Source organism: Ovis aries, chromosome 14 (genome assembly GCF_016772045.2).
Source record: "Ovis aries strain OAR_USU_Benz2616 breed Rambouillet chromosome 14, ARS-UI_Ramb_v3.0, whole genome shotgun sequence".
NCBI classification, from domain to species: Eukaryota; Metazoa; Chordata; class Mammalia; order Artiodactyla; family Bovidae; genus Ovis; species Ovis aries.
In genome coordinates this window covers 61353626-61367347 of record NC_056067.1, presented here as the reverse complement: position 1 = coordinate 61367347, position 13722 = coordinate 61353626, and the positions used below count along the sequence as shown (strand labels likewise).

General features: G+C 47.4%; 1 protein-coding gene across 2 annotated transcripts; it reads left to right on the top strand.

Annotated features, from left to right (window-relative positions):
- The first annotated feature begins 1958 nt into the window (after window positions 1–1958).
- On the top strand, window positions 1959–13299 carry LOC101111313 (cationic amino acid transporter 3-like). Of its 2 annotated transcripts, none has more exons than XM_060399103.1 (12): window positions 1959–2067; window positions 7562–7961; window positions 8574–8732; window positions 9980–10157; window positions 10363–10475; window positions 10625–10847; window positions 11020–11159; window positions 11264–11366; window positions 11556–11755; window positions 11956–12122; window positions 12609–12717; window positions 12884–13299. In XM_060399103.1, exons 2-12 carry the CDS (start codon window positions 7589–7591, stop codon window positions 12973–12975), a joined length of 1857 nt encoding a protein of 618 aa, XP_060255086.1. In that variant the 5' UTR covers window positions 1959–2067; window positions 7562–7588; the 3' UTR covers window positions 12976–13299. The 2 variants fall into 2 exon arrangements, with proteins under 2 accessions (XP_060255086.1, XP_027833776.2); XM_027977975.2 differs by having other exon boundaries at window positions 7559–7961.
- Window positions 13300–13722: the final 423 nt, after the last annotated feature.

Sequence of the window (13722 nt, the reverse complement as noted above, 5' to 3'; positions counted from 1 at the left end):
GTTGTGTCGCAGTCTTTGTGACCCCATGGACGGTAGCCCACCAAGCTCCTCTGTCCATGGAATTCCCCAGGCAAGAATACTGAAGTGGGTTGCCATTTCCTTCTCCAGGGGATCTTCCCCACCCAGGGTTGAACTCGCATCTCCTGTGTCTCCTGCATTGTCAGGAGGATTCTTTATCACCCAGCCACCTGGGAAGCCCTGTAAGAGTCAATTCTGGCATTTAAATCCCATTTCAGTGGTTTGTGTCCAGTGTTTCTGATGTGTGTCTAAATCTTCTCAGCCCCTCACCAGTGGCCCCACCCCACTTGCTCCTGGGTTTTTGCTCCTATTTCATGTAGAGCTCCTGACCCCTTACACCCTGTTCTGCTTCCCTGCCTCTGTGCTCAGCCCTCCCAGCAAACTTGAAGAAGGGAACCAAGTCACATCCCCTTGATCCTCTTCCAACCCTTTGTGCAAGTCTGGATGCAGGCCCAATGCCTGTTCCATGCTTGTGTTGTTTGAATTCACATCAGAGATGTTAAGCTCCCCTTCTCCTGGCTGGGGTCCAGCTGGGCTTGGGGGTCCCCACACTGGAGTGTCTCAAGTGGTGTGCAGACTGTGTGGGGAGCCAAGTAGTGCAAAAGGATATGGAAGGTGGGAGCAGGGTCTTCAGTTTTATAGCCGCTAATTCTCGGGGTCCTTGATGAACAAGTGAATGCAACTGTCCGTAGAAATAATCAATAAACAATCTCTGATAGGAATAGGAAAGAGTTTTATTTGAGCCAAACTGAAGGTTGTAGTCTGGGAGGCACCTTCTCAGAAAACTCTGAGGAGCTGCTCCATTGAAACATGGTGTCTAGCACAATCTTGCACCTCACCCAAGCAAAGAACACACATCACACGTGACAGAGTATATTCCTTCAAGCTTTCTTAAGAGACAGACTTCGTACACAGATAGTGAAACAGCAGGACCCTGGGGCCTGGGAAGGGAAGCTTATCTTCCAGAGAGTGTCAACATGGACACCATGAGAAGAGGGGGTCCATCTTTATGTGCAAGACAGACATTCTTTACCCCAACAATTAAAGCTAATGTGTTGTGAGAGTCTGACAGGCTGTCTTAGTTCACATAAAGTTCAGGCTGAACCATGTATAACGCAATCAACTCCCCCATATGTCAGTATGTGAACATTTTCTCCATTACAGGATATAAAAATCTTAGAACCATACGATCCAGCAATTCTACCTATGAGGAAATACTCAGAAGAATTGAAAGCACACTCTGGTGCCTTGTACACCCACGTTCATAGCAGCATTTTCACAGTAAGTAAAGCATGAAAGCAATTCAAGTGCCCATGATCAAACAATGGATAAGCCGGTGGGGCAGGCACATATACTAGAGTATTATTCAGCATTAAAAAAAAGAAGGGGGACTTCTGTTTGGTTCTGTTGTTAAGACTCCCAAGTTTCCAAAGCAAGAGTCACAGGTTCGATCCCAGGTTGAGGAACTAAGATGCCAGGTGTCCAGCAGCTAAAGAAAAAAAAAGAGAGAGAGAGAAAGGAAGGGAATTCTAACACACGCTACAGTGTAAGTGAATCTTATGGACATACTGGTTAAGTGATTCTACTTAAATGAAACACCTGGAGTGGGCAGATTCATAACGACAGAGAATGGAAAGAGATTGTCAGGAGCTGGTGGAGGAGAAAGAGGAAATTGTGGCTGAGTGGGGACAGAGGTTCCATTTGCCAGATGAAAAAAAATCCTGGGGTTCCGTTGCACAAGATGTGAAGGTACTTAACACGACTGAAGTGGCTAAATTTTACGTTCTGTGTATTTTTACCACTTGCAGATTCAAGAATCTCAGAACTATCCCCTGAGGGCAAGCTCAGAAGAGAAGTGGCTGATTGCACCACTGCAGACCTGCCCCTCCCATCCCCGCCCAACCCCGCCCAGGGCTTAAGGATTGTCTTTTTGTTGTGGGAGGGTTCCCAGATTTGGTTTTTCCAGATCTATCAGCTCCAACCCTACGCAGCTTTAAACTCAACCACACTGACCGATATCCGTGCTCCAGGCTCTACTCCTAAGATTTGGTAAGTCCTGGGTCACCCCCTCTTCTGTCAGAGACTGGGTGCTGAGTTCAGATCCTCCTAAAGAGACCTCCTAAAAGCCTATGAGCTTCCCACGTGGCTCAGCATTCAAGAACCTGCCTGCCAATGCAGGCAACACTGGAGACCACTCCATCCCTGGGTCAGGAAGAACCCTGGAGAAGGGAATGGCAACCGCCTCCAGTGCTCTTGCCTGGAGAATCCCATGGACAGAGGAGGCTGGCCAGCTGCAATCCATGGGGTCGCAGACAGTCGAAAATGACTGAACCCTCACCTAAAGAGACCTCTTCAATCCACCCATGTGTGCAACTGGCTCCAGCTGGAGGGTGGAAAGACCCATTTTCCAGATGAGAGCAGGAGGAGTTAGGAGTTGTAAGCTTGTGTGAGGAGAGGCGGGCAGGGGAGGAGATTGCATCAGATCTTGAGGCTTTTAGACTAATTTTTTCACTGGTGTTCAAACACTAGTAAGGATTTATGACACGTGGGCCACTGATTTCAGTCTCCTGTGTACTGTCCATTTCTGTAGGTTCCTCCTCTCTGGATCTTGGGGCAACTGTCAGGGACTTCATCGTCTAGAGTTTGGTACCTATGGAGGAGGGCTGTGTGGTGATTTACTTGAAATCACTTTCAGGTTCCTTACACCCAGCAATTCTGTGAAGCTGGCTCTATTATTTATCATTGGCAGAATTTTTTTTAAACATTGGTAAAAATACACGTAGGGGCTTCCCAAGTGCCTCAGTGGTAAAGAATCCGCCTGCCAATTAGATGTGGGTTCGGTCCTTGGATTGGGAAGATCCCCTGGAGGAGGGCATGGCACCCCACTCCAGTATTCTTGCCTGGAGAATCCCATGGACGGAGAAGCCTGGTGGGCTACAGTCCATGGGCTTGCATGTGACTTTGCAACTAAGCAACAACAGAAATACACGTAATACCATGTGACGTAAAATTTGCCATCTTAACTATTTTTAAACTTCCAGTTCGGTAATGTTAAGTATAGTCACATTACTGGGCAGCCTATCTCTAGAGCTCTTCTCTTCTTGTAAAACTGAAACGTGTCCTCCCTTAACAATTATTCCCCTCTCACCCAGACCCTGGAAAAGCCCCATTCTGCTTTCTGTCTCTAGTCAAGTAACTTTAACGAGGTACTTCATAGAAGTGGAATCCTACAGTTTTTGTCTTTTTGTGTCTGGCAAACATCACTTAGCATAATGTTCTCAAGATTCTTCCATGTTGTAGCCTGTGTCAATTTCCTTCCCGCACCCCTCATCCTCCCTGACTGCACCATGCAGCACGTGTGATGTTAATTCTCAGACCAGGGATCCAACCTGTGTCCCCTGCAGTGATTGCCCAGAGTCTTAACCACTGGATCACCAGAGAATTCCCTTTCCTGTTTATTCTTTGTTGTTGTTTAGAAGTTCAGTCGTGTCGAACTCTTTGCGACCCCGTGGGCTGCAGCACGCCAGGCTTCCTTGTCCTTCACTATCTCCCAGAGTTGACTCAGACTTACGTCCATTGAATCGGTGATGCCATCCAACCATCTCATCTTCTGCTATCCCCTCCTGCCCTCAATCATTTCCAATATCGACTCGTCACACCAGGTGGCCAAAGTATTGGAGCTTCAGCATCAGTCCTTCCAATGAATATTCAGGGTTGATTTCCTTTAGAGTTGACTGGTGTGATCTCCTTGCTGTCCAAGGGGCTCTCAAGAGTCTTCTCCAGCAGTACAGTTCGAAAGCCTCAGTTCTTCAATGCTCAGCCTTCTTTCTGATCCGTTCATGACTACTGAAAAAACCATAGCTTTGATTAAATGGACCTTTGTCAACAAGCTGGTGTCTCTGCTTTTTAATATGCTGCCTATGTTTGTCATAGCTTTTCTTCCACGGAACAAGTGTCTTTTAATTTCATGGCTGCAGTCACAGTCTGCAGTGATTTTGGAACCCAAGAAAATAAAGTTTGTCACTGTTTCCATTGTTTCCTCATCTATTTGCCATGAAGTTATGGGACTGGATGCCATGATCTTAGTTTTTCAAATGTTGAGTTTTAAGCCAGCTTTTTCACTCTCCTTTTTCACCTTCATCAAGAGGCTCTTTTTAGTTCCTTCTTAAGGCTGAGTAATATTTCATTGTCTGTGTAGTGTTTAGCCATTTCTTTGAGGATGGACTTCTGGGAGGCGTCCGTCTTTCAGCTACTGTGAATACTGCTGCTATGGACATAGGTGTACAAATATCTCTTTGAGACCTTATTTTCAGTTCTTTGGGGTATACACCCATAGGGGAAGTTGCTGGATCCTAATGATAAATCCATTTTTAGTTTTTGGAGGAACCACCATACTTTTTTTTTTTTTTCAAAGAAAGATTCAAATGACTGACTCATTGGAAAAGACCCTGATGCTAGGAAAGATCGAGGGCAGGAAAAGGGGACGACAGAGGATGAGATGGGTGGATGGCATCACTGGCTCGATGGACATGAGTTTGAGTGAACTCCGGGAGTTGGTGATGGACAGGGAAGGCTGGCTTGCTGCAGTCCATGGGGTCACAAACAGTCAGACACAACATGGGGTCACTAAGCGACTGAACTGACTGAATTTATTTTTAGGTTGTGCTACACAGCAGGGCATGTGGAATCCTATTCCTTGACTATGGATTGAGCCTGTATCCCCTGCGCTAGAAGGTGGACTCTTTTAACCACTGGACAGACAGGAAAGTCCCTGGAAAAAACATACTTTATCAGCAGCAGCTGCACCATTTGTATTCCTACTAACAGGGCTAAAGTATTCAGCAGCAGCATTTGAGCAGGAAGTATATGACTCCGCAGGGGTGTTTGAGGAACCAAGATTCTAGTGAGTTTCCTGACTCTCAATCAAAATGCTAACCTTGGACTTTGGAGTATCAGGGTGGAAGCCCCTGACGGGACTCGTGGTCTCTGAATCAGCCTAACCCTGTGGAGCCGTGTAGGGAGGAGATGTTTCAGGCCCCACAGCAGCAGGAAACAGTCCTGCCATTTCTGATCCAGAATGAAGGCAATTCCCTCTTCTCCAGGCAGCTGGGAGGGCACTCTGGTTTGATGCTTTGACTGAGCTGGGCCACAGTCTGTCCCTCCCTGTGAATTCCGTCTGCTTTCTGTCCCAGAGAAGAGATCCAATTCCTTGTCAACTCTGCAAGCCGTGGAGGAGAAACCTGCAGGTTTTAGGATCCTTAGTGGAGAGATGGGTAGAGTGTGGAATCTTGTGCCCGAGGCAGTCTGCTTAGTCACTCAGTGGCGTCTGACTCTTTGTGATACCGTGGACTCTAGCCCACCAGGCTCCTCTGTCAACGGGATTCTCCAGGCAAGAATACTGGAGCTGGTTGCCATTTCCTCCTCCAGGGCATCTCCTTGACCCAGGCAGGGAACTCCTTCATTGGCGGGTGGTTTCTTTACCCCTGAGCCACCTGGGGAGCCCAGAGAGGAGGTGGTCTTTGTGATTTCAGCTTCTGGATAAGATCTCAGTTGCAGACATCCTGTCAGCATTTTTGTGACTCAGTGGGTTACTGGCGATTGTGGTTGATCTGTGTTGCTGCAAGGTAAACTAGCAAATCAAGATTTCTGGGATCCCTCAACTTCTTTCTAGGAGAGCAAAAACAATGGTTGAGGTACTGTGTTATTTACTTAGAGCCTAGGGAACAAATAAGAACATCAAGCTGTTTTTCCCTTGGAGACTATTTGGTCCTACTTTTTCTTGGTTTCTATCACTTATCTAATTAGTACTGTGGAATCTGCATTTTGGAACTCAGGTAAGACCTTGGAGATTAAATCTTTTGTCTACAAACAAAGGAGAGGATGGAGAGACTTTTGTACCAGAAGGGTCCTGCAGGGTCCTCCTTGAGTTGACTCCCTCCTTTTCCCCTTTTAAGCTTTTTTATTGGAATATAGCTGATTAACAATGTAATAGTTTCAGGTAGACAAAGGGACTCAACCATATATATACACCTATCCATTCTTCCCCAAACTCCCCTCCCATCCAGGCTGCCACATAACACTGAGCAGAGTTCCCTGTATAGCAGAGTTCCCTGCTATATAGTAGATTCTTGTTGATTATCCATTTTAAATACAGCAGTGTGTGCATGCCCATCCCAAACTGCCTAACAATCTCTTTCCCCTAGTCTTTCCCCCCAACCCTCTGTTTTTGGATTCCCCAAGGGGAATAGGACTGGGACCAGAAAGGGAATAAAGTTTTGGATGGAGAGATGAATCATAGAGTCAGCAGGGGAACTTGGTTACTGGCGGACTTGGTTTCATTGCTCTGATCACTGAGCCCCTTCAGCTGTCATATCACATGTAATAGGGAAGGGGGGAATAATGATGGCAATAATTGATCTCTCTGTTTTATAGGAGAAAGGAGGACACAGCAGTGTGTAGCTTGTGGGTAGTCACATAAGCCACACATCACAGTGCCAGATTTGAACCAGCAGGGCTAGCAGATTTGGGGTTAAAAATCAACATTCTTGGGGCCTCCCTGGTGGTCTAGCGGTTAAGACTCAGTGCTACCAGTGAAAACGGCATGGGTTTGAGCCTTGGCCAGGGAACTAAGATCCCACAAACTATTCTGCAGGGCCAAAAGATTAAAAAAAAAAAAAAAATCCAGCATTCTTACCCATTTAGCTAATACCATTTAAGCAGCTCCTGTGTGCCAGGCTCTTTGTTGAAAGATTTTGCTTCTCTCTGTGTGTGTTAGTTGCTCAGTCATGTCTGACTCTTTGTGACCCCATGGACTATAGCTCACCAGGTTCCTCTGTCCCTGGAATTCTTCAGGCAAGGATCCTGGAGTGGGTTGCCACCATTTGCTTCTGTGCAGGGGTGGGAAACTTTTCTTTCTAGGTTCTAATCATTAAACTTATATAAGACAGATTAAATAAACCCCTATGTATGGGAGTCCCATAAATGCGCTGAGGTTCAAAGACAAGAAATTGAGGTTTAAAGGCTCCCCTGAGCTAAAGAGAAGGGGTTGGGGATCTGGTGCTTCAAGGAGAAGAGAACCCGCAGGAAGATGGGAAGGTTGGTAAATTAATGTTTGCCACTCACTGCAGGTAAGTCTTCCTGAGATAAAGAGTTATCTCTGGTAACAGCTCTCTTCCTGCCATAGGTCCCCTAATCTAAATAATTTTGATCAGTTAAGGGAGACTAACTTAAGCCTAAGCAAGGAGATTTTTCTGAATCTTCTGTGTCTTAATTGCCTTCAGCTCAAAACAACCCACAAGCCAAAGTAGCATGTTTACAGAGACGTATTCTTCTCTCTCTCACTTCTCTTCAAGCAACTCTTCCAGTAACTTTGAAACATATCAAAAGTCTTCTTTATGTTTGAGGAAAGCAACACTCAGAGATGGAGAACTTGCCCCATGTGCTTATACCACCTGCCATCACTCCATTGCTCCGTGGAATTGGACTCCCAGGGCCGAGGATAGATGGACCTTCCTGATGACTTTGTGTCTTGTTTTCTCAGCAGATCGTGGTCTCCTCAGCTCCATCTAGGATGCAGTGTCACTGCGTTCGCCAGTTTGGTCTGAAGCTGGTTCGCCGGAGGCCACTGGAGCCCATAGCGGAGTCTGAGAGTCGCCTGTCTCGTTGTCTGAACACCCTCGACCTGGTGGCTTTGGGTGTGGGCAGCACTCTAGGGGCCGGCGTATACATCCTGGTTGGAGAGGTGGCCAGGGATAAAGCTGGACCAGCGATCGTCATCTGCTTCCTGGTGGCTTCCCTATCTTGTATGTTGTCCGGGATCTGCTATGCTGAGTTTGGGGCCCGGGTACCAGGCTCCGGTTCTGCATATCTCTACATCTACGTCACCGTTGGACAGCTATGCGCCTTCATCACTGGCTGGAATCTTATATTGTCCTATGTCATCGGTGAGTTGATGGGGAGGGGGGAGGTGTGGGGCTTAAGATGAAGAAACTAGGAGCGGGGATTTAGGTCTTCACTCATTCATGAGAACTTTACTACTATCGACTTTGATGGTGGCGGGGAGACGTGGGTCATAGCAGCAGGCAAACCTCATAGCTCCCTTCTCAGCTCTCTCCTGTTATCTTTAAAGGATGGACCCAGAACAAAGAAAGGAAGTGAACTGCAGGAAGTGGGTGAGAGGGAGGCAGGGCCCACAGGCTCATGCTCTCACCATATCGAGGGTCTTTGTTCAGCTGTTGCCTTCACGGGATTTCCCTCTGCTGCTTGATTGAAAATTTCAACCCTCATCTCCCAGACCTCCTGCTCCCAATGACCTATTTTCTTTCTTTTTTTTTTTTTTTTTTTGCATAACATTTATCTCCTAACATTAAACAGTTGATCTGTTTTGTGGGTCATCCTAGTCTACTCTTCCCAACCCGTGAAAAGAATCTCTTTGAGATTAGAACATTTTGTTATGTTTCTCCCCAGCCCCTTCCCCTGCCCAAAGATACCCAGTGACACCAGGTAGGGGTTCAATGAGTGTTTGTTAATGAATGTTCTATCTTCTGCTCCGGCAGGTACCGCCAGTGTGTCCAGGGCCTGGAGCTCTGCCCTTGACAGCTTGATAGGGGACCACATCTCTCAGGCGTTACAGAGAACTTTCCCTCTTCATTTGCCCCATTTCTTGGCCAAGTACCCAGACTTTTTTGCACTGGGCCTGGTGCTTCTGTTCACGGGTAAGATAGGGATCACTGATAGGATGGGAAGAATGGAGTGTGGAGGTGGGGGGCTGGGGTAGGAAAGGCTTGGGGTAGAAGAACAGTAGAAGAAGTACAACTGGATTGAAGGCTCTAGGATATGAGAGACAGGAAGGTGAGACATAGACCATTGTTTCCCACCGTTGGCACTACTGACAGTTTGGGCTGGATCGTTCGTAAGTGTGGGCGGCTGGTCCTTTGCATTAATTTATTTATTTATTATTTGACTGTGCTGCAATGCATGCCGGATCTTGGTTCCCCTGTGCATGCGTGCGTATGTGCTAAGTCTCTCAGTTGTATCTGACTCTTTGAGACCCCATAGACTGTAGCCCGCCAGGCTCTTGTGTCCATGGAATTCTCCAGGCAAGAATACTGGAATGAGTTGCCATTCCCTTGTCCAGGGAATCTTCCAGACCCAGGGATTGAACCTGAATCTCCTGCATTGACAGGAGATTTCTTTACCACTAGTGCCACCTGGGAAGCCCCTTAGTTCCCCTGTGTGCATGTGTGCTAAGTCACTTCAGTCACCTCCAACTCTTTGCGACCCTATGACTGGAGCCTGCCAGGTTCCTCTGTCCTTTATCAGGGGTAAAACCTCCCCTCAGGTGGAGGCACAGAGTCTTAAGCGCTGGACCACCAGGGAAGTCCCTGGGTTTTGTTTTTGTTGTGTTAAATCACTGTCGGGTGTTGAGTGGTATCCCTGGCCTTCACTCACTAGACACCAGTGATGCCCACCCTCCCCCCAAACTGTGACAATAAGAATGTCTCCAGACAGTGCCAGCTGCTTGGGGGACAAGATCACCCCACTGAGAACCATTCACTTAGACCAACAAGTTTCTTCCTCAGTACTGAGATCAAAGATTTTTTTTTAAATTAAGAGTTAATTTACATAGCATAAAATCAAGCATCTTATTATTTTTCCCAGCTTTGTTGAGATATAATTAACATCCAACATTGTATAAATTTAAGGTGTCTAACTAATGATTTAATAGACCTGCCTACTGGGAGACGATGGCCACAGTAAGAAATTAATGATCTTAAAGTGTGCAATTCAGGGGACCTGGTATATTCACAGTGTTCTGTAATCATCACCTCGGTCTAGCTCCAAACATGTTCATCACAACAAAAGGAAACCCTGTATCCACTGAGCAGTCACTGTCCACCTCCTCAGGACCCCAGCCCCTCGTAACCACTTTTGGATGTTTCATATTCCATCTTTCTCACAGGAGTACTGACTGTGGGAGCTGGTGAGTCGGCCCTGGTTAACAAAGTGTTCACAGGCTTGAACCTTTTGGTTCTCAGCTTCATCATCATCTCTGGCATCATTAAGGGAGACCCACACAACTGGAAGCTCACGGAAGAGGACTACAAACCGAACATATCTGGATCCAATGATTCCTCTGGGTTAGGAGGGTTCTCTGGGCCTTAGTAATGCACGTGGAGGAGGGTGCACAGATGGGAACGCGGTGGAGACTAAACAGACCTGGGCTGATGAATCCAGGTGATGGGGCTCCTGGAGCCCAGGGCTAGTGGTGTGAAGGCAAGAGTCCAGAAGTGATGGCTGAACACACCTCAACCACGTTCTGTCTTGTTCCTTCTCTCACCATAGCTTAGGCCCTCTGGGTGCAGGAGGGTTTGTGCCTTTTGGCTTTGATGGGGTTTTCCAAGGAGCAGCTACGTGTTTCTATGCATTTGTCGGTTTCGATGTCATTGCTACTACAGGTAATGTGGTCGTGGTCCCATCCAGGGTGTGGGCACAGACTGGGCTGCGCTTGGGTGTAGGGGTTTCTTTCGGAGGTTCAACAGGAAAGGGGATTTTGTGCTTTCACCCTGGCGTGTTTCCTGATCCAGTACTTCCTCCAATCCTGCAGGGGAAGAAGCCCAAAATCCCCAGCGGTCCATCCCCTTGGGCATCGTGGTCTCGCTCTTCATCTGCTTTTTGGCGTATTTTGGTGTCTCAGCCTCACTCACCCTCATGGTGCCCTACTACCAGATCCATCCTGCAAGCTCCTTGCCGCAGGCTTTCCTCCACGTTGGCTGGGGCCCTGCCAGATATGTGGTGGCTGCTGGCACCCTCTGTGCTCTTACCTCCAGGTCAGTGGTGTGGGTTTCTGCCCATTGACTGCCAGATGCTCGGGTATCCCAGCCCTTGGAAATGAGAGAAAAAGAGAGCAAGATCATCTTGCCCCATGCAGATGAGGGAGTGGATGCCGTGGTCTCTCCTGCTGCTCCACGTGCCCACACGTGTCCTCGTTGTCTCTCCCAGCCTCCTGGGTGTCATGTTCCCCATGCCCCGTGTGATCTACTCAATGGCAGATGACGGGCTCCTTTTCCGGGGACTTGCCCACATCCACGCCCGCACCCGTACCCCGGTCATGGCCACCTTAGCTTCTGGAATTCTTGCAGGTAAAGAAATAATGCCCATGCCTCCTTTGATCAATTTTCTTAGTTTGGATATTTCTCCTGGGTTCTCACTCCCCTCCCCCACCTTGTCCGTGCCCTCCTTCTAGGGCTCATGGCGTTATTCTTCGAGCTCCATGACCTGGTGGACCTCATGTCCATCGGGACCCTGCTGGCTTACTCCCTGGTGGCATTTTCTGTCCTTGTCCTCAGGTGAGACCCCACGACACCTTGGGTGGGGGGGTCTTGGATACTCAGGATTGAGGAGGAGGGAACTGTCTTCTGCTTTCATGCCGCCTTCTTAATGTCTGCTCTGCTTAAGGCAGCAGAGATTTGGAATAGGCTGTGTGAGCTGGATGAGTAGGGGCTGCTGTTAACATTGCTTTAATATCTCTAATTCAGATATCAACAGGATGAGAATTTAAGCAAGACCAAGAAAACAGAGAAAGGAACTGAGATGGAGTCTGTAGTTGAAGCAAGTCCCTTGGACACTGCACCTGAAGCGGGAACTTCAAAGATTCTCAAGAGTCTCTGTTACCCTCCCAGAACCATCCCCACCCAGACATCTGGCCGGATTGTTTATGGATGTGCCTTACTGCTTGGTGAGCATTGGGATCTCTGGTGGTATTCTGAAATTGACAAGATAAGGTGGGAATGTGTATTTCATCAGTTGAGGAATGCTGGAGATACGATGAGCCTTCATGATGCGGGAAGTTTTGGGGAGGAGTGTGACCCAAGGTCTTGACATCTTTGGCTTCTGGAGTCGAACCTGTTCTGTTATCCTCCACCTTGACCCTTGCAGTTCTCCTGTTGATCATCCTGAGTGTGATCCTGGCCCAGTGGCCCAGACGTGTGTTCTCTGGAGACCCCGGGCTCACAACAGTGGCTGTGCTGCTGCTGCTGCTCATCACTGGGGTCGCGGCCATCATCTGGAGGCAGCCCCAGAGCCTCAGTCCTCTTCACTTCAAGGTAGGTGACCTTATGTGCCCAGAGTGTCCACCTTGAGCGAAGGAAGTCTGTGTGCTTTAGGTCTAAACATCCTTCACTGGGACTTCCCTGGTGGTCCAGCGGCTAAACTCTGAACTCCCAATGCAGGGGGCCCGGGTTCCCTCCTGGTCAGGGAGCTAATCCCATGGGGTACAACTAGAGATCCATGTGTGCAATGAAGATGAACGATCCCATCCACTGCAGCTAAGACCTAGTGCAGTCAAATAAAGAAATACTAAAAAAAAAAAAAAAATCTGTCTAATCATCCTTTGCTGTACCAGGGAAGAGAGTTGTTAAAACCCTTTCCTGGACCATTTTCCTGGTCCACATTGTATATGTGCTTTACATAAACAATCTGAGTAGCCACTGAACACACAGCCTGAGGACTGGTCTTCTCGCCCACCTGGGGTCGGGTCTCCCTCTCAGACGTCTGGGCTGTGTTCAGGGATGAACTGACTCTGCCCACAGGTCCCTGCTCTGCCTGTTGTCCCACTGGTGAGCATCTTTGTGAACATTTACTTGATGATACAGATGACCTCTAGGACTTGGGCCCAATTTGGAGTCTGGAATATAATTGGTAAGAAGTTTTCTAGGATAAAGAGACCGCTTGAGGGACTGAACCCAATACTCTTCTACAGCATCTCCCCTAAACTGTCTTGGCCACCATAATAGGAGGCCTTTTGGGCATTTGTAGCTGGGTGCAGCTCCTACTTTTCCTTTTCATTGTCTCATTTTCCTCCTAGGATTTATGATATACTTTGGATACGGGATCCGACACAGCTTGGAGAACAGTGAGCAATGGCCGGCAGGCAGCTTCCACTTCCCAGACTCTTGACAAGAACACCCCAGGTGCTGGGTCATCTTAACCACAGGACATAGATGCTGGGTGGAATCCCTCCAGGCACTGGAGAATCTGCTGGTTCCAGGGGCACTTTAAGTCTCTATGGACTGTGACGGTGGGGGTGAATTTAAGGCCCTTTACTCATTGCTAGTGGATGAAATGACTTATCTGTTGTCTAGTGTTTCTAGTAAACGTTTCAAAGCATGATAGATATGTACAGAAAAGTGCATACCTCATACCTGTGCAGCAAGATGAATTTTCACAGAGAGTACAACAAGCTAACCAGAAAAAAATAAACTACTAACCTGCATGGAAGAATACCATTGTGTGCCTTTTTCCAACAAAAACACATAGATTGCTACACAGGAAGAAAATGCGGGTAACAAAACACTGTGTCAAGGGTTGCACTGTGTTTATTTAGCTTTCTGTGACGTGACTCTTCATTTCATTAATCTTTAATGTCATTCACTGACTCTTTGTTTTTATTTCCCAAGAACTCTGTGGAAATTGTTCCTAATATTAAAAAATGTTGAGGGACTTCCTTGGCAGTTCAGTGGTTAGGAGTTGGAACTTTCACTGCTGGGTTCAGGTTGGATTCTTGATGGGGGAACTAAGGTCCTTCAAGCCATGTGGTATATCCAAATCTTTTTTTTTTTTTAATTGATGCTGTGGGGATTTCTTTTTGTACTGTTGAAATGAAACACAGTTTTGTGTGTTTATTTGAAATTTTCTTTTTTTGTA